Source organism: Anopheles stephensi, chromosome 3 (genome assembly GCF_013141755.1).
Source record: "Anopheles stephensi strain Indian chromosome 3, UCI_ANSTEP_V1.0, whole genome shotgun sequence".
NCBI classification, from domain to species: Eukaryota; Metazoa; Arthropoda; class Insecta; order Diptera; family Culicidae; genus Anopheles; species Anopheles stephensi.
Window position 1 is genome coordinate 55,460,759 of NC_050203.1, and position 21,204 is coordinate 55,481,962.

Below are 21,204 nucleotides of genomic sequence, written 5' to 3' on the forward strand. Positions count from 1 at the left end.
AAACCGTTTCTACGCTTTACGTCGTCGATTCGAATCGGGCCGAGCTGAGTGACAGGCGTCTTCCGATACGTTCGTTACGGGTACCGGGGTGGGATGGTTTATTGCGAATTTCCTGTAACTCTCGATCTGAATCGACGGATGTTATTTGGTTGGTGGTGTGGACGACTGAACGACCGATCACGGTAACTGTTCTGACATGGGATGATGAAATGGATTCATTGTTGGACTATTATACTATACTGGCTTTTTGTAAATAAACAGTTACTACATAACAGTCCAGCAATTGAAACAGCCCATTAAAACTGCAACACAAGATATTAAATTAATTAAAACCCATTATCAAAGCTTAACCCTTGCGATGCGCAATCGAAAAATCCCATCATGAGGTCAAGCGACAGATAACGATTTACTGTTTCCCGTTGAGTATCCTACCTTCAGAAACACCAGAACACCATAACAATGATTAATAATTTAAATCACATTAAATGGCACAATCTTCATTGTTGCAACGGCTGCATCACAATCGCATTAACGCACGCTGCCAACCGTAAAGATCGCTTTAACTGAGTTTATCTATTCAATTGCATTCACGGGTGCACCAGCCCCCGTGCGTGTGTGTCACGAACAGCTCGTTAGTGCTGGCTGCCAAAAAAAAAACTTAAAGCCCTCCCTCCCCGGAACCGAAATCCTTTGTGTGGCCTATGCAAATGTGACGTTGTGCACCGGAAACGCGCTTAAAACGGTTTAATTAACACCATATTTAACATTTCTCTGACCGCCAACAAAACAAATGCGGTCGATTCCTCGGTTCGGCACAGCTTTAATGGTTTTCATCGGTGAATTTAGCTTCGACTTTTTTTCGCCCCCCTGTTTTACGGTTGATTAATACAAAAGCAGCGAAAGGGGGATAGTGGGCTCGATTTCTAGCGACACCGTAACCTATGCTGGCTGGCATGGGTGTTTGCTAGCATTGTGTAAACATTTGCACACAAATATGTGCACATTACGCGAAAGAAAGGATTGCAATAAAATAATAAAACCATTTAATGTGATCCACCCGCTGTGCTTCGAGAGTATCGTGCTTCGCCTCACCGTCCATCGCTTGTGGGCGGACATTCTCACCAGCAAATATAGTTTGTGTGCTTTACGGTCAAAACGAATTGATATCATTTATTTACGATATCGATGCTCGAAAGCCGGGACGAGGGAGCGACCGGTTGCATACTTTCGGGCGCTGGGAAACACAACTACATAGCAGCGAGCAGATTTATGTTCCCGCCAACTTGTGGACTAGCCGGAAGCGACTATGGATCGGGGATTGTGGGTTGGAGTTCGGTAAATGGTGTTGAGCCCCGGAACGATGCGCAATCCATGCCCTCCCGTCTCGTCTCCTCTCGACACACACACACACCACCCATTAACCTCAAATACCATCGGCCATCAATTTTCAATCAACCTAGAGAGAAATTAAATTTTAAACTCGTGCCCCTACTGCTATGTTGTGTTAATCACTATCCTTGTTTCCCCATTGCCCATCTCCAACTGTTGGGCTCCATCGCATTAAACACGTCCTCCTTTTTTATCTGTTCATTTTCAGAGTCCACCGGTAGTCGGAGTGATCGCTGCTTGCGGTGAATTGTTGTAGATCTTTTTTTTTTCTTCACCGTACCGAACCGGAAGCTTCCCATTTGACCGATGGCCGGGACGACCGCAAATGATTAACGAGCCATAATATTGAAATCACCTGTCAGTGGGCACATAAATTAAGTACCGGGAACGTAATGCGTATTGGGTGAGTTTTGTGTGTGTGTGTGCGGTTTTGGGCCTAAAGAAAACGCTTGCAACTCGACACGATCGTCAGCGCTGTTTACAAACACCTAGACAGCTGGTGAAGCACGCACAGTAAACGTCAAACGTGGCTGTGCTGCCAGTCCAAAGCACGCCCGGCAATGTACGAACGCGCACGGTAAGGTTATGTTGAGTGGTTCGGTTCGGACGAGCGGCTTGCGATCGCCGATGTACGCATCGCAGGTTAGGGTGATCTGCGTGCTCGATGCTCGTCTGCTGTTGCTGCTGCTGACACTGCTGACGCCGTACGGATGTGGCGAGCTCGGTTCCTCCCAGACCGGTTTGATCCGGGTGGAGCACGAACAGGGCCCAGCTCTGTCCGCTTCGTCGCAGCTGTGCGGCGGAAGTACACTTACTGCACCGCACGGCATCATTTCGACGCCCAACTTTCCTGCCCGCTTTCCGGTACCGATCAGCTGCACCTGGATTATTGACGCATCGGCGATCGTTGGTGCGAACGTGTCGATCGTGCTGTACCTGACGCAACAGTACGTGCTCGGTGGATTGCGGTTTACCGAGTACATGTACTACAGTGACGACTACAAGGTGCCGAGCATGAACGTGTACGAGCTGAGCGAGGACGATGTGACCAGTGTGCCGTGGATACGGTTCAACAGCCCGTACCTGGAGGTGAGGTTCACCATGGACAGTTTGTACGGGACACATCTGCGCGCGCTCGACCGGTTGCTGGATGTTTACGGGTTTAACATCACGTACGAGGTGGACACGGTTAAGCCTCATACGTGCAATGCGCTGCGCTGCCGGTTTCTGGGCAACTGTTACGCGAAGCAGGATTTCTCGTAAGTATTGCATGCCTAAGGCAAATATTCTTTAAAATCAAATTAGCATGTAAATATGAAAAAAATCTTTATACATCGAAACTTTGCACTTTGTTTTGTAAATTTTTGTTCCTAACAATCGACTTATTTTGGGAGAAATTAGTCATATCACATTAGAGTCTTAAAATTAAAATTTTAACAGGGATCCAAATCCAAATCCCAGTTAAATCCCATTCAATCCCAGTCGATTCTTAGAATTCCAATTTTTAAGGGATCCAAATCCGTATCGAAAACGAATCCTAATCGAATTCCAATCGATTCGAATCGGAATCTCAAACGGATCTCAATCGAATCGGATCGGAATCGGAATCGGAATCGGATCCTGATGGGGTTGAATAAGTGTTCAAATTCGATTCTTATCAAATATGAATCAGATTTGATTCCGTCATTTAGCCTTAAATTCCATTGAAATCTGTTTAGGACCCGCATCTTTGAATCTTCTCCTGAATCTTCTGTAACTCCGGAATCTCTCAACTAGGCTCGAACTCTTGGATTCTTCCTTAGCGTACTTTAAGGTAGAACGCTTTTTTTGAATATTAAAAAAATCTGTCTCTTCTGGTTGCTGGTTGATTAATTGTAGGTAGCAAGAACTGAAGCCCTAAACACTTGGGCTTCGTGCGATGGACACACCAGTAAAATTGTCTAGCATCATGTCTATTTGTACTTAACGAGTTATTGTCGTGTCAATAAGCGTTCTCATGCGAAAAAATAACCTCCCAAGCGACAATGTGGTTGAACCATTTCGCAACAGTTCATATTTACCAAGCCTTAAGAATATGCATTACAAGTTGATGTTTTCTTGGAATTTTCATTGCATCAACTACCAGATGCCCAAAATACTTCCCACCGTCCCATAACAGATGGCATAATTCATGCAGTCGCACCAATTGTTCAAAGTCCTTTATAAAAGTCAACGATTCTTGGACGAAATGGTCGCCTCTAACCCCGCTACCTGCCAGTGGCCAGCCCTTGTGGCACAGAAAACTCTCCTTCACCATGCCTACCGGCACCATCACTACCATCATAATTGCTGCGGATGAAAAGTTTTCCACCACCGGCTTAACGCAGACACGTCCGAACACTTGAAGCACTAAGACAACCTGTCAAAACAGTCGTGCCCGTTAATCTATCCCAATTGCGTCACTCGCGGGCACACTGCGGCCCAGTGTAAGGCTGGCCGTTCATTTTCACTTCGACAAGACACGTGTCCCTCCGTCCGGTACGGTCTTCGTTCACACTTCCTTTCCATTTTTGGGCTGCCAATTATTCGGTAATTGCCAGAGCGTCGTTTCGCCATTAAAATCTATCCGGCCAGAGGTGAGCTGATGGTGGCTCGCTGCTCTTGGGGTGGTTCTTGTTTCTATGAAAAACGAGTGGTCCTTTTATTTCGAACACAGCCAGAACGAAGCTGATATGATGCCATTTCAGTGTCAGCTCCCTCCGTTGGCTCCGTTGGAGATCGGTTGAAGTCTTTGTTGTGGGTTGAAGCGGTGGCGGTGTCACGCGGCAACGCTCGCTTCCCCTATTGACAGCGTGCGTTGGTTAGCTGAACGCTTGTAAGAGCTTTCGTTGGGTTTCCGCTCCAACATTAGTGTGCTGCTATTGAGAGCCTTCAATTAGTGTGCGTTCGATACAGCAGGCAGACGGAGCGAGCAGTTGACTTAAGCCTCTGCCCAGTAATTCTACATCGAGCAATCGTGCTCTAATCGTTTAATGCTTCGGGGTTGCGGTGGTACTTCAAGGAGGAACGATGAATTAAGCTTCCTCAGCTCGCTTCTTGACGGTGCTGCATTACGATGATGCTGGTTGTTTATGCTCGACAACAACGCACTGGTTGGTTGGTTGGTTGGTTGGTTGGTTGGTTGGTTGGTTTTGCCTCTGTCCCGGTGGTCACGCACTCACACGCACACGTATCAATTTCCTTCTGCTGCTGCCCGTAGTGCCCGTCTGGTCAAGACGTGAGCCGTACTGGATGCGAAAGGTGTGTACCATACCGTGCAATTATCCTATCAAGATCATCGTCTACGTTTTGTGGTCGTCGGTGTCGGGTCCAGAACACCTAAACCACAAGTCCAGATAATTGCTCTGCAGTTCATTTTTACCCACCTACTGAACCTCAGAAATGAAGCTAATTAAAACAATTTACGCAACAGTGTGTTGCCTATGTCGAACGTTGGTCCGACACGGTCACTGTAGACCGGGCTGACAGGGACGGGCTTGTGGTTTCTGTCGAGAAAGGCAACGGAAGAAAAGCACAAACATTAGCATTAACACCTCCGGAAAGCCATTCAAGGTGCTTCTAACAAGGTACCGAGTACCGGTGACACAGTTATCGTAAGCACGAAACGGTAGCAAGCATTCATCCACCATTTCTTCGTTCCTTTGGCTGTTCGCTGCAACACGGTTCGCCGTACCAAGTAAATTGCCATCGTGCCGAAACGAATGACAGGGATTTATTCCCCATTTTCTGCGATGCGCTTTTGCATGCTCGACGCCCCGGACCGTCTTGGGCGACCATTTTCACACCGCAAGAAATTTCACAGCTCACAGGACCGTAGCGAGGTGACAGGCCGAGACATATGCATGCTATCAGTGGCGTAGTGCATGCCGGCCAAAGAACATCCGCATGTCATCGAGAGCAATGCGTCGAAGAAGTTGGCACTGGCGCTGGGACGAACAAAAAAAGAGAGCACCAAATATGTCACGGAGCAAAATATGTTCCTGTCATTCTGGCGCACCCGCAACCCATCGTCTTGAAGCTCGTGGTGTGACGTAGCGTGGCGTTGGTTGGTTTGTCGTACGGCATCACGTTGCCAGCTTCCGGGAAAGGCCAACGCTGGGTAAATATTTTACCGCGTCGAAGAATGTCGTCCGTCGTCGGCAGAGAGATGAAGTGTACCGGTCCCGATGTACGCGCGCACCGTGTGTAAACATTTGTGCTGGTACAATGTTAGCAGAGTGTTACCATTTTTCCGGGGTGTGATGCTGTAATGTGTGCATGTGTCACTGGGTGCGAGAGAGAGAGAGAGAGAGAGAGAGAGAGAGAGAGAGAGAGAGAGCGAAAGCGCCCGGTATGCTGAGCATGTTTAGCAGCAGACTGGAGGATGCGAATACGGACAAAGATGCGATGAATAAGTAAGGCTAACTCCTTGCATTCTTGATTGTTATTCATCCGGGATTTCGTTCTGTTCGCAATGGCAAATATTGTGCCGCTAATGGTACGGCGGGGGCCTTGAAATTGAAAAGTTAAACGCAAAATTTAAAGCTTCCGAAGCACGTGCAGTACGAGATTTTTTCCATCTCGAGACGAGTCTACCTGTTTCGGAGGAAAGCACAACGACTTATTTTCACTTTCATTCCTCAACGGTCAGGTATGTACTTTGAGCTCGTTTTGAAGAATCCGACCGGTTCTGAGTTGGCCGGTGTTTTTTTTAATGAAAACCTCCATCTTATCTGCGTAGGAACCAAACAACTAGCCTTCGACTAGCTTTCCTTCGTGACTAGCTAGCTGATGGCGAACCGCTTGCACCGGACAATTTTCAACCCCCTGGAGGCCATTGGCACGAGCCAGGAAAAGCCGTCCGAAATTATGTTCCTCAATTATCGTGCGGTAATCGTAGGCCAGTGAAACACGGCCTGTTCTGTACTCACCGGTGCCGACTCCGGTGTTAGCATTGAGGATGGAAGCTTTTCTTCTCCACCAGAGTCTGTTCCGAGCGGTGGACCGTGAACCAGCTGTGAGTGAGGTTCAAGTTTATCCATTATTCTTCCCCCTGGTAGCGGTAAGCAGAAGATTTTTCGCTGGTTTACCGGCACTGGGTCAAGATCCGTACTTCGGTGCGCACCGGTGTGAATAGAAGCTTTTGAGGAGCGATTGCGATTTTCTCCGCTACGCTTTCATTATTGTGCTTCGTTTGGGCATTTTTTCCCTTGCCCGGTGGCATTTTTACGACTCCATAACGCTGTTACCGCTACATGGGAGCGTATGCCTGGACGACTACAAACCACCAGGTGATGCGCTGGGTTCAGTTGTTCGTCCTGTTGGAATAGTGCGGTCGAACACGGGCGGAGTCCCATCAGTGTCAACTTCATCTTCTCTGCCGCACCTGCCGTGTGATTACAGGGATTGTGCTTTTTAGCTTTCTTGCTTTGAGTGGATTTTTTTTTCTTTGGGGCTTGTTCCATCCATTTTCAGAGCGCCATTTTATTCACTCAGTATAAATAGTGGAAAACGGAGAATAGAAATGTTTTACGTGTTCAGGGTAATGTTTCTGGCGCTGGAAAAAAAACCGAATGCTTTCGACTACCATTTTGCCTTTTTACTATAGCTGATGCTCTGAATGAGGCATGTCTATTATCTTGAAGCCTCCGCAACACATTCATTTATTTAGAAGATTATAAGTAGTTCCAGGTATGACTTGAGAAAAGGGAAGTATGCTTATTAACGCCTGTTTGTTTTTCCTAAAAGAGAGCATTATTGTAAAAAAAGCTTTGGATCTATAACTTTAAGCTTCATAAGCAAAATAATATGAGTAGAAAATTGAGAGCTTTAATTCCTCATCTTCGTTCGTTCATTGAAACATTCTGTTCCCCTTTGTTTATTTATTTTGTGTCTGGCGTCAGCTGGTGGCAGGTGCTTAAATATAATAGCATATATCAGTTCAAGTTTTTTTTTTAATTTATTTATAAATTAAACAGACCCCTAACATGCCTAACGCAGCAGCCTAAAGCTAGTGTAGATAAAACACAACAAGCAAGATCATGATATAAACAGTACAAATTCTTGACAAGGCTGGACAAGCACAGCGAGAGCAGGGACTTTCGGAACTAATTCTACTTAAATTTGCTGTACAAGATTAAATTTGTTGCACATTGATTGAAAACAGAAACGGAAACGGCGTTGCTCTTTATCGAGTGATCTCCTAGAACGGCCTCCTAGAAGCGTTCTCGTCGAGACATACAGGTTGATCGCGGCGAGGCAGAACTGACGACTCCATTTGATAGTCAATCAGCTCCACTATGTGTGATCTTTGCATGTTGCAGGAACAGTGCCACAACGTTGTTAGTCCGAGACGTGCACAGCGTCCTCTCTAATTCTCTGAGGCTATCCAGGAATGTAGAACCCTCGTTCGTTAAAGGCACTGACGCTCGTCATGTGGTCGCAATGGAATTGGTTCTTAGACATCTATCCAAAAGGCTATGCGATGGTTCTTAGGTCTATGAGAATTTTCGATTTTTTTTGTGTGTTAAATCGATTGTTTGTACAGTTTTCTTAAATATTCTGATTGATGTTTGCGTTAATCGTGTTGCCGTCATCAAGGACCAAGGTGTTTGGTTCAACACCGAGAACGCTTGGTTAATTGGAGTGTGTGGCTTCGACCTTCTATTTCTGAACACACTGTTTTGATCGTCGGTCAGGTCAGGCCAGGAATACTACTCCAGAGTATTGCTAAGGGGTCCTGAGTCTGAGGTCCTTTACCAGATTAGCCACTCGTAAACTGTTGGATGTTCTGCCTCCGTATGAGTTCAGAGATCAGCTGTTTGGCCTGCGCCGCCTGCAAGACCGTCGTTTCATTGCTCAATCAACTTTCGCCTCTTGCCTTCTTCTCGAACTCCTAATAACTCTCGAACTCCTTGAAAGCCTAAGCAAAATAAAAACATATAATTATGAAAGAATTCAACATTAAACAAAGTTCCTTTCTGGGTTAGCTATCAAGCTAACTGGGAATGGTTATCTCTATTGTTTCACATCATTTTCAGTTGAAGAAAACCGTACCGTCAATCTTGTGGTATCTGTTTTAAGCCTTTTTTTTAACCTTCGTTGGTCCATGTAGAAGATTTCTGTCCTAGGTCAACCCTGCTTTCTTTACGACTAGTTGTTTTTCTTATTAGACTTTGGCCCTTGATTAGTCCTTGGTGACCCTGTTAACAATGGAAGGAAGCTTTTATTCATCGTTTTTATAGTTACTGTGCTGCTTTTCCGTTTAAAAAGTTGAATCTTCGTCCTGGTAAACACATAATACACTACATCAATGTATGGACTGATTACTATATATAATTATTTGCAATATGGACAAAGCATCCTTGAAGATTAAAAAAAAATCTAGAATTAATTAATGTTTCAATCAACATTTCAAGAACCACTGCAGAAAGTCATCAAACCAATCGAAACATAATAATTACAAGTACAAGATAAACGCAGCCATGAAACGATTAAACACGCGGACAGAACATCAATTTCATTACTCGTCAACATATTCAGCCAACTCTTTTTGGTGTAATTTACCAACTACTCATAAATAAATCATCACTTCTCTGCTCTAACTACCGTTTCACTAACTCATCATCACGTCGGTTCCTCCCAGAACAACAGCAGCAACAAAAAATCCCGTTCACCTGAAATCTTTCAGAGATGGCATCGGCAAATTAAAAATACATTCCGTTCCAGCAGCAAAACGGTTAAACTTTGCCAACCGACCACCGTGCGAGCCTCCGTGCAACCTGAGGTCATATTCGTTTTGAATTAAATATGATAAACTCAGTCCCGCATTCGGTGAAAGTGCTGCAAAGGATTTCGATTCCGGGAAGATGAATTTTCCACTCCGCTCAGCCGAAAGGCACGGCCGAAAGGTGATTCGTTCGTTCCATGCACCGGAAGTGGATGCTGCTGATGACTTTACCAGCCTTTCCGGGTGTAAGCACGGGACCCGAAGCCGGAAGCATTCTTGAAACGCTTCTTCACCGCTGTAAAGGATTATCCCCCCCGTTTCTAGCCCGCACGCACCCGTAACCGGTTCACTTCTTTTACATTTCCGGTTGGCTCGAAAAACCAAAAATCCTCCGCAGATCATTTATTCATGCACGGGTGTCTTTCCGTACGGTTTGAGCGAAACGGAATTCAGGTCGACAGGAGATTCAGGACGCTGATGCAGAAGTTCGCCCGGTTGCCGCCCGGCCGTGCTCATCATGAGCGCTTCCGGTAAGGGGTTTCGCCGAGCGGTGGCACCTCGGCCAGGTAAGGTAACTGATGTGTATTCCGGAAGACCGAGCAACTGCGTAACTATTCTTCGACCACGAAGCGACGAACGGAAGTTTGATGTGTTGCTCTCTCGCTCTGTCGCTCCTAGTTCCTAGTAGGAAACTACTAAATGACGCATGAGGAAATGGGCAATCCCTTCAGGGTTCAGGAAGTCGTTAGAAAGTAGACCGAACCGGATCTCCAGTCTTTGATGTTTGTGCCGTGCGAACACGTTGAGTGGTAGGCGGTTTCATTACGAATGCAGTTTTGATTTATGCAACTCATTATCCGATGCATAAACGGTTGCAGCGCTCGGCCAAGTGCAGAGTGCAAACTGGAGTTGCTTTTTTGGTTTTAAACTTTTTCACCTTCTTTGAAGTGAAGAATGTTTATGTTCGAGCGTGCATAATCGTATTGCAATTTAAAATTCAATTTCAAACTAACGGCCACATCAGAAGGTACCGAGTGACAGGGTTTTAAGTACTCGTTCGTGTGCTGTCGTATAGGAATCGCTCTTAGAGGTGGTACAAAATTCGATAAAAACTTTTTCTTATCGCTCTTGGCGTTCACCCGATCGTGCACCATTAAACGCCAAGTCGTCCAATTACCCGTGCTCGGTTTCGTTTCCAGTATCGAAGAACGTGTCTAATTCAACGGGTTTTGATCGCGGCGAAAAGCATTAAAGCGAATCAAATCGTTTCAACTCACCAAATATCACATTCGCAAAGTCTGCTTTACGGTAATTCCGTCCACCATGCTCAGGCTCCGATTAACGAAGCAAACATCAGGATTTCCCTCGTCTTAAACTGCCGCACCACGACGAAGGCAATCAAACGCCGACTCCGACTTAAGCTCTCGAACGATGCATTATTGCCGCTTAAATAGCACACGTTCTGGCACGTACACGGCTGCTAAATACGATGCTTCGGATCGGATAAGTGTTTACCCGTAACAAAAACACACACACACAGAAAACGAAAAGGGAAATGCAAACCCGAAGGTTCTGGTGTGTGTGCTCTATTGATAGTAATCAAGCATGCGTTCTTTCCAATCATTTATCTCGTCAGGCAAGCCGACAGAGAAGATTTTTTCGTCTGCTGATAGTCTGATGCTCAGAGCTAGCTGCCTTGGGTAGAAAACCAAATGGGCCTGCAACGGCACGGACGCACACAACCCAACCCATCCATTTGTTCTTGTTGTGTTTGTCGGAATGAAAAATCAGTATGCATGAGCCACCCGATGCAACCGTAATCATTTATTTGTGAGAAACTATTTGTGAGGTTAAAGGTAAATCGGAGCTTTTCAACCAAACGGCTAGCCAATCTTCACTATCCTTATTTGGTGGTTATGGGATTGTGTATGTGGGGATATGTATGTATGCGTGTGAGCATGACTGAACTGCAAGCTTCATCTGGCCGTGTCGGATGAGCGGGCGGCCAGTATTGTACCATCTGGGACGGCCAGCTAAATCATACCTTCTGCTTCATGGTTTCTGCTGGATGATGCTTTCGGGTTATGGTTTTGTGGTACAAATGTACTGACCAACGGCTTTGGATTATCATCCGGTAGGGAGGATAGTTAGCTTTTTATTAAACATTGCGATAAAAGCAACCGGTGCTTGTTACTCCAGAGGTTTAATGAATACGGACAGATAGCTGGATATTTAAGGCGCATTGTAGGTAGCCAGGATGCTAATTTTCTGTGTGCATTCTGATCTATATTAAACGCATTTTGGCTTGAAATGAAATTTCTTGACGTAAGGTTTGCCATCATTTGAGTGTAAAATTTTAAAATTTAATTTTACACTTAATGTTTCCTGAGGTAACTTTCAACTTGATAGAAAAATGGGGTAAAATCAATCCTTTTAAGATTTTTTCATGAATTTATGAATGTGTTCATTCATCATACTGATTTTGAAGACTTTTCCCAGAAATGCCCTACAGATACTCTTGCGATACCTTGATAGAAATGTTTTATTGTAAATATATCTCCATGCAAAGATGGCCCCTTAAGTAACAGAATCAATCAAATTCCAATATCATCTGTCATAATTACATCAATCATGCGCCTTCAGCTCATTCTCGTCATTCGACTAAGAATCACATCTGAGGTATATGATTTCATTGCTTATTAGGAGGATGAAGTTAGGAAAAGAACTATTGACAGAATAGGAGTAAAGGAACGTTTAGATAGAGGTTATTGAACAAGAACGAAAATAAGGGACGGTTGTTCGACTCACTGCAGTAAAACGTGTAGGAGTAAATATTGAGCAACGGTTGTGAAGGACACGGGAGCATAAAGACGGAAAGACATAAGAAATGTAGGGACCTCAACATAATCGAGGAAATGTGCGGCTTCACAGGAAGATTGGGCAACGCAGCGACGACCTAGAAGCGACTTCAGGACCGACACACGTCAGGTCCTCGGAATAGCACAGAGCGGAGGAACGATCATCAACAATTTACGCACAGCAAACCTTGGTAAATAAAGGACACAATTATAACGGGGGAAATTTTGAAGTTGTCCAAATTTGAAAGTGAATAAATTTGACAAAAAAGGAAGAAGAATCGTCCCAGCATCGTTGAGGTATACTTCTGACGAATCCCAACTGTAGAATGATTTCAAAATCCGATGATTTTTTTTTAATTTTCCAGGGATCCACCAGGATAATCAAGCATCTAGTCTACCGATGTTAACTATAGAAATAAAGAAATAAATTAAGGTATCACGTGCATATTGATGATCTACACTCCACATTTCCGTAACCGACAGATGTCATGGAGCTGATTCACTCTTTACTTAATGCATTATATAGAGCCGTCCACATAATGAAGTATACTTAAAATTATCAATTGTTCAAAGTATTGAACAAGCAATACGGTCATGCCGTTACTGTCAAATAAAAATAAAGTATCGTTGGATATCTGCTGATGTGTACACGCTCCATTGAAGCAATTGCTCTCCACAATACGAGCCAAAGTTCAAACAAATAGAGGAATAATGTATTTCGAAGTGAATTCACCAATGTGGACAGAGATCAAATGACACAGCCGCCATATTTTTCTCAGAATTTTGCACCTGTAATGGTCAAAAAAGGGGTAAAGTTTTGCAAATGTTTACCAGCTGAAAGCAACTGTGGTGACGTTCGACGAAATTGGTTAGTACCGAGCAACGAATCATAAATGTATGAAAGAATTTCTATTGGTGAAACATAATGGTAGGACGTGTAAGCTTGTAGTAGAAGCATCCGTCTGAGTATTCCTGTTGTATTGCAGGATAAGTCCTTTCCTATCGCGATACACCGTATTTTCATTCGATTGCACTAGGTTCTTTTTATTATTTCCCGAGCTATAACTTCTACATCTATTTGATCCTTCTTCTCATTTCTTAATACTGCTTTAAATAAAAGAGTTATTTTTATCTACTCATTCCACTATTTGTAGAAGTTCCCATACAAGCACAAAAAAAAAGTCCCGTACTGTCTCAAACCGTTTCCGCTAGGTCAGTCGGTTATCCTTTCCGATTACAAAAAGGTACGAAAAACAATGGAACCAACCTGGAAAAGAACCATGATTCAGGTTGATTTGTTATTGCACCTCGCCCTGCCAGCGTGTTCGGCAAATGGGAAAAAAAGCACTTGCACTGCAACTTCCACCTTTCCTTTGCTATCCTCACCGTCCACCCAGGCTACACTCCGTCGGACGAAACGTTCATTTGCTCTCGCACTCACGACACCGCTTTTTTCTTGTGTTCGTAACGAACGTTTACCAAGAAGCGGTTATTGTTTAGTCATTTGCCCCTTTTTTCCACCCCTTCGTCGGTGGTGTTCCATGTCGTAGTGTACGGATGGAACACGATCACAGCCTCCTTACCCGGATATCCGTTCCCTGTTATCCCGGTGCGGATACTACGTGCTGACGCGCTGACCGGCGATGGATAAATGTAGCCATAGTAATAATGAACCAGTTTACTCGCGTCAGCCGGGCGCTAATGGAACGTCACAAAACGCTGTCACAGTGAAAAGGGTTTTTTTTTCTCTCCACGCACCAGGACCGACAAAAGACGTGCCGTTGTTCAGTGGTTTAAATGTTGTCTGCTCGGTTTTTAACGAAAGGAGCGACGTTTCAGGTGGCTGGAAGGTTCAGGTTAGCGTTGGTTTGGTGCTAAGGTGAACTATTATCATCCGTGTTTAATGATGTTTTATGACAGAAAGGTGTATTTGATTGGACGCGCTTTGTGAATGAAGAATAAGGGCAACTGTTTAGTTTAGCGATTTTTAAAAAATTAATAATTAAAATAAAGAAGAGGGGTTTTTTTGCAGATTAGCTTTTTAAGCCCATGGGATTTGGATAACCTATAAATAAAACTGAAATAAAGCATTTAATTTTTTTATAATTGTAGTCTTTGTTTTTGTTTGCCTCTTGTATTAAAATTTTTCCCAAGCTAGCTTTTCTGGATCTGAATATTTGTTCATGATTCAAACAACTTACTATTGCATGGATGCAACTCAATAGAAGGAATGTGTTTGAATATTTTGAGTGGCGAAATAAAGGGTCCCTGAGACGGCAGGACCTTACATCGTACTCCATGCGGACCGTTCTCTCGTAGTGAGAACTGACTGTCCAGGTATGTGGTAGTAGTAAACCTTCTTCTTCTTCTTGTTCTTGGGCCTAGCGACCTCTTAGATCATTTCTGCTTTACTAGACTGAATGATACTACGTAGTTGAGTAATCAGCCCTCAATACCGGGAAGTCTAATGAGCCATACCGCTGTGGCCGACTGTGACCTAGCTCTCATTAAGCCAAGATGAATATTTTCCAACTTCTCGGAAGTTAGACCCTAGGATTTTAATGCACTATTGTTTAGGACTGTTATGGTTTAACTGTTTAAATGACACTTGAAAGTCAAAGAAAAAATAATGAAAGAGTGGAAAAACTTAGAAAAAGGTCCGAGCTATTAATTGGTAATTTAGGACCTGAATGACTAAATTACTGATTAGAATCATAATCGTTTTTGATAGCGATTTAAATCCGATTGGATTTCTATGTGGATCCGATCCGATTCAAAATCGATTGGAATCCGACAGGGATTGGATTGAGATTTGATTAGGATTATACTCAGTTTCGATTAGGATTCAGTAAGGATTTGATAAGGCTGTTTCTTATGGACCAGTAATTTTGTTGGGCAAACAACATATTAGTAAGTAGTATATGTTAAATATATTTCGTTAAGAGCATTACAAGACTGATTTTACTGAGATTATTGAACGATACTGTCCTATAATAAGAGAAACAAGCGAGGAACAAAAACAGATTCGAATCCCTACTGGGATAACGATTCAAAGATTCCAATATCAACAAGGATTTATTTTTCACATCACTAGTCTGAACTTTTCCATCTTTCTCGGGCGACAGCTGTAACCTGCTCAAGAATTTTAGTTCCCAGGTCTGTAAGCGTTCTATCATACATACTGATCCAGCAAAGCGATCGTTAAGTTAGCACTATGGACGTATTTAAAATGCTCTTTAACAAGTTCTGGGACGATATGCCGATGGCCGTGTGCCTAACTTTTGAGAAATTTCTCAAGTTCGTCAGACAGCAAAAGGAAAGTCCTTTCAGCTAATGTGTGGCAAAATTTCTCAATCAAAATTGTTTCAATAGTAATTGTCTGAGAAAAGATTTTTTTTTAAATCAGGTACGCCTTCATTAAATTCCATGTATCCCAATCAACAAAATATCTAGCGTTATTCATAGCCAAGATAATTTTTTGAGTTTTAAAAAGTGTTCTTATTTATTTTCATGGAACAAGATCAACAAAAAAAAGTTCTTTAAGCTTGAACAGGTTAATAGAAGAATTCTCGGAGATTAATAAAGCAAATGAAAAGCTTCTTACACACTTATACATCGAACTCAATACATCAAACTCATCAAATAGCCAATAACGCGCCGATAATTTCAAGCGTCACCGCAACTGTGCCCTAGACATCAAACGAAACGAATCGTTCAAACAAAACACCCCTAAACTGCACACTGATCGTTTCCTTTACGCACGTGCCAAAATTCGTGCTCCATTTGTCGTCAACGATCGTGTAGGCGAAACGCATCACACCTCGCGCGCCGTGTCGCAAGGATAAATTGATAGTACGCGACTTGAGGAATATGTGCACAGATCAATGCGAGGCAAAGCCAGCCTCCACGTCTTCATGTATTCGTCGAAATGATGCGGAAAATGATCTCACCGAAACGACTGATTGCGTCGCGGCTGCTGCTGCTGCTGCTGTCGCAGATTGCTTGTCCGCTAAGCGTTTAATGGCGCTTGAGGCCATTTTCTCACCCGCGGTCATGAATTAAAACGCATCAACATCCCGGACACGGACAGCCCGCGCAGGCAAAGACACCCCGCTAAAAGGGACATCGATTGTGCCGTGTGATGTGCCGAGAAGTTGAGGCCATTTATTACTCACCCACCTTACTGCCCGACACGATCCCTACCAGAACTCGGTATGGACGGCAACAAGAAGAAGTACGTGGGACGTACTCGATGAACAAAATGAAGGAAAAAAACGTGGCAGTCCCCATGCCAGCTGCCAGCCGGGAGGAGCCAGAGCAAGAAAAATGGCCTCTGCGCGAGTCGCCGCACACTGCCGATGGATGGACATGTGATGCCGATGTGCCCATTTCTGGCAGTGACGTACGAGTGTCGGGCAATGATTCGTTAATAAATTATGTGCTTCCTGGTTTTGTGGGCTGCCCGGCTCGGTAGACTAATGGTTCTGCAGTGCCCGATGAGACGCAAAAATGAACCGGACCGTCCCACACACACACTCACACGCACCCACTTCAGGGACAGTTTGTGTGGCGAGCTGTTGATTATCATCGTGATTCGTTTCAGGCTGTGAGCGAGGATTTGTTTTTTTTTCGTTACTGTTTTTTCTCCGTTCTTTCAACTGTTGTCGCTCATTTTACGCAATCGCTGGTGTGTTTTTTTCCGTTCCACCCATACAATGTTGTTTATGCATACGTACCGGAGGCGGTTTTCCAGCGACGGCTTCATCATCTCGATGGCACTTGACTTGATTATGATTCCCGTTGATTGTTATGCACACACGCACCAGTCCCAGCGGACACACGCGGGCCGTGAGTCATTAAATGCTTCGTCCAGAAAACCACACTCACCGGACAAGTGTGCAATGAAGTGGACGCACTGGTCCACTCGTGTGGTTGGAATCTGTCGACCGGCTCGGGGGTGGATGGGTGGACCACTAAAAGTGTGATTACAATGATCGCACCCATTATGGAAATTATGGATATTAATTATTGATTAAAATGAAACCAGCATGCAAAGCGGGATGCATGTGCGGGATGATGCGAGCGCACCTCTTGAGGTAATGTGAAATATGCTCCGATGGTGGATTTGATGGTGTAAATTATTGCACGGCATCTCTCGGCTGTGACACGATGGACTCAACTTGATGTGCAACCGTTCAGGCAGTGAATGATGAAGCAGATGATCAGAATTATGCTTTGCTAATTGTTTCTGCACTGTGGCTTGCCATGAACGTTATTGGTTTTGATGTGCTTTCAACGATAATAGTTACAATTATTGTTATTTATCTATTTTCAATCTTTTGGTAACATGGAACTTACAACTTTAGCCTGGCGAGTCTAATTTGCTGCACAATGGTGATATCACCGAACAGCTCGTAGCGTGAACCCTCCACTGTCCTTCCACTCATACGGGGCCAAAAATCCTTCCGAGCATCTTCCTGTCGATTGCAGCTGAAAGGATTTCGTCAGTTTTGGACAGAGCCCATGTCTCAAAGGAGCATGTGAGTACTGGGACTTAAAAATGTCCTATACAGTCGCACCTCCGTCCATCACGACAGCTATTTCCCCAGAAAGAAGAAAGGCGGAAGTTTTCTCAAGCTGTAGTATGACCGGTTGACAGCCAGAAACATTGCACGTAGCTCAAAAGTAATTTCCTTGTTGGTGCTAACTTTAGATCCCAGAGAGGTGAAGTTTTGAAGGATTTGAATAGTGCCCATCACATGTTTTGAATAGCTTAAAAAATAAAATAAAAACAAATATATTTCTTTTTATTATCTGTTTTATTTAAAATCACTCAAGCCTCATGTTTTAATTGTTGATCAATTTTAATATTTTAGACATTACGGTTTCATGTTGTTTTTGCATTAATATTCAAATTGATTTTTTATACATTTTAATCGTTCTCCACTCTATGAGCAAACAAACACACGTGTATTGCGTGATAAAAAACTTTTTGATTGCCTAAAATGTACTCAACGAAACCTACAACATTTGCACGCATACCACTCAAAGAACAGTAAATGAATGGTAAAACAAAATTATCTTCCCTTTTCACATCCTATAGCTGGTTCCAAAGTCTCACCGTATCAAAAAACAAGCACTCGATAAAGATGGCAAGCACTGTTTGAGCGTGAGCGTAAAAACTTTTTACCGCACACGCAATTGAAATCCTTTAACACCGTAACGCACCAGCGACCAGATGGGTTTGAAGTTACGTTCGAAAGCATCTTTCGTTTCCATTTTCCATCTTTGCTCGCCATTGCCGTGTGCATTAGAAAACAGCTAAAGCAATGGAAGCGAAAGGATTACATACCCTCGGGATGCTCGGACAGGATTTGGCGCGTCTCCTGCGCTTCCACCCGTCAACCATCTAACGAAACGTCACAAATTGAATTTCTTACTCCACCGAGACAATGTGAATCCCCCGAAACCGGCCCAATAGGGGAGATGGACGAAATAAAAAAGGATGCGGCTTGTGGCCGCGAAAGAATGTGAATTCATTTGTCTCCCCTTGCAAGGGACGGAAAATGTTGGGAAACAATGTGAGGGCAAGAGAAAAGACACCGTAAAAGTCGCTGTTGTGAGCGAAAAATACCCAACAAACAGATGGTACGCCATTGAGGTCAAATGAACCTCCCTAGTTCCCGGGTTTTTTTAAAGCAAAACAAAATGGAGCAAACAAGCAGCCGCCGAACCAGACAACCGCAAGCTGTATGCTGGCTGCCGGTGCGTAAGGGGTTGGGTACGATGATCGTGGAACATTTGCTTTCTTACCGCACATTCCTGTCTTTTCACACACCCCCTTGCCTTGCCGATCCCCGGGAAACGGAACGGAGGCTCTTAATCTTGGTGGTGAGCATAGACAACGGCTTCAAACCAGCCAGCCGTCCGAAAAGTGGGGAAAAGTAAAAGCGATGCTAATGCGGTACGCACGCTCACACTCACACACCAAGAATGAATATTCATGAAAGCACAATAAATTTCGCCGCAAAGTTAATAAAAATAGATTTACTGACGCTCAAACTGGTTCAGAAAATGTCAATCGGACGGGGAGGAAAAACGCACGGTTTGGTTTTAACGCCGGCAAGAACCAGCGGTGGCTAAACTTATTTGCTCTTCACGCCAAAGGAAAATGCGATTGACGGGTGTGTGTGTGTGTGTGTGAGAGCTTTTCCGACTGTTAGTGGCGGAGTAAATTCTGGCCCGATTGTCAGCCGAAAAGGTACGTCAATCGAAGTCGCCTGCAGACTGGTTGCAAGTAATTTCTGCATTCTTCCTTCCTTTCATTCGTTGGGAGGAAAAGAAGGTTCGAGCTCAGTGAGGAAGCAACAAATAATACACCTTGACACGCTTTATCGAGAGGTTAACAAACAACGTGCAGGAGGCTGGATGCAACGATGCTTCCACAAACAGCCAATCGGCTTGTCGAAATGTAGTTCACATGCTGCATTTTTTCCTATTTTATCTCTCCAGCAATTGGAAGATGCATTATTCGTTTCCACACTTACTGATTCGTGCACCGCATCCGCCTAGTGCAAACCTACCGAGTTTTTTCCTTCTTGTGTTGGTTTGAATTTTACTTTTACTTGTCATCGGTTCGTTCGGTTGCTAAGCCTAGCGATGCAAGTGTTCCACAGTCTTGGTAGCGTCGATTTAAATCCTACTTCATCTCTTTTCTCTCTCCGTCTCTCTTTTATTTGCAGATCGTACTACTGTGGCTGCTATCCTGGATTTAGTGGTCCCGATTGTGGCGATGGGCCGCTCTGTAAGGACGCGAATGTTTGTGAGAATGGTGGCACGTGCAAGTAAGTGTTATGTAGCTAACGATTTGACATTTTGAGTTCCACTTTTTACAGTTTTCCATTTTTTTTAAACCACGCAAACATGCTGATTTTCCTTTGTACAGAGACGAAAAAAAAAGTTTAATGGTTGAACATGGAATTTCTAAAAATAATGAAAGAGTTTATTTTTGTTTTTTCCAGTATTTAGTACTTTTACTTTCACTCGACTTTAACTGCTCAAAGCCATATTTTCATTTTGTTTTAATATTCTAGATAGTTATCTTGTGTCAAAAATGGCAAAGGAGTAGAATGGGCGCACAACTTTTCTGGCATATATGGAGAAAATGTGAGCATGATCCACATACGACATAAAGAACAAAGAAGACACATTTAAATTAACTGTAATTGAAAAATGTTATAATTTGTCATGCAATCTTTTAAAAGCATTAAAAAATATAAAAAATGTATTTTAGTTTAAATTTTTGACAAAGCATAAATTGCCGATAAACTAATTCAAACGTTACAAAAACAAGATAAAATAGTAATAAAGAGTACTTATGAAAAGAACTAATATGGATAACTTGATAGAAAAAATAAATTCCGCTAAAAGCATAAAGTTAACATAAAGCAAAATTTATTTACTTAACTGTGAGATTAAATAAAATTATTTGTACAAACTCTTCATTTGCTCATTCCACTGGGAAATTCTTACAAACTTGCGAAATAGTGTGTTCTATGCAAGTTTTTGGCCTTTTCTACTCGTTAGTCAAAATACAAGAACAAATTTGATTAAATTATGCTTTGTTTCAATTTAAATATTAAATTGCCTTTATTCAAATTTATATTACTATTTTTTATTTTTTATTTTATTAATATATTTATTATGACGGCTTGAAGCCGTATTGTCAGCACCGCATGTGCAGACGAAATACAAGTACCAAAAAAAAAAACACAAATTCACAAAAAAAATACCAAGGCATTTCCTTCCTGATATTTCGCCTTATCTCGGGTGTGCTCGGTTAAAAAATTTATATTGATTGTTAAAAATAAAAACAATTGCATTCGATCTACTGCCCCGAAAGAGTGAAAAACTCAAAAGCACCAGGCGCCTCCATCATAAAAGTGTTCCATAATATATTGTTAATTACCTACTGACAAAACACTAATCTTTTGTAACCTTCCCACCTTAACTCACACACACACACACACGAACACTTTGAAACAGCTTTTAGTGTTAAATGCATGCTTCATCATTTTACACTTTATGAGATTGTCCTTTTTGCCACCTACGGTCCCATATCAACCACAACTGTACTGAAGGCTGCAATATTAATGGGCGTATCACTGTGATACCTTCCCCAAAAGCCTGTTTTCTTCAATCGCTTTTGTT

The 21,204-nt window shown here is 43.2% G+C and overlaps 1 protein-coding gene across 3 annotated transcripts in view; it reads left to right on the plus strand.

Moving 5' to 3' along the window:
- Nucleotides 1-21,204, plus strand: part of LOC118513433 — a 197,676-nt gene that overhangs the window by 49,893 nt on the left and 126,579 nt on the right. For all 3 annotated transcript variants that reach the window (XM_036059164.1, XM_036059162.1, XM_036059163.1), the window contains 2 exons: nucleotides 1,598-2,648; nucleotides 19,737-19,838. In XM_036059164.1, the coding sequence (XP_035915057.1) occupies nucleotides 1,975-2,648; nucleotides 19,737-19,838 (776 nt within the window). In that variant the 5' untranslated portion in view covers nucleotides 1,598-1,974. The remainder of the gene's footprint in view (nucleotides 1-1,597; nucleotides 2,649-19,736; nucleotides 19,839-21,204) is intronic.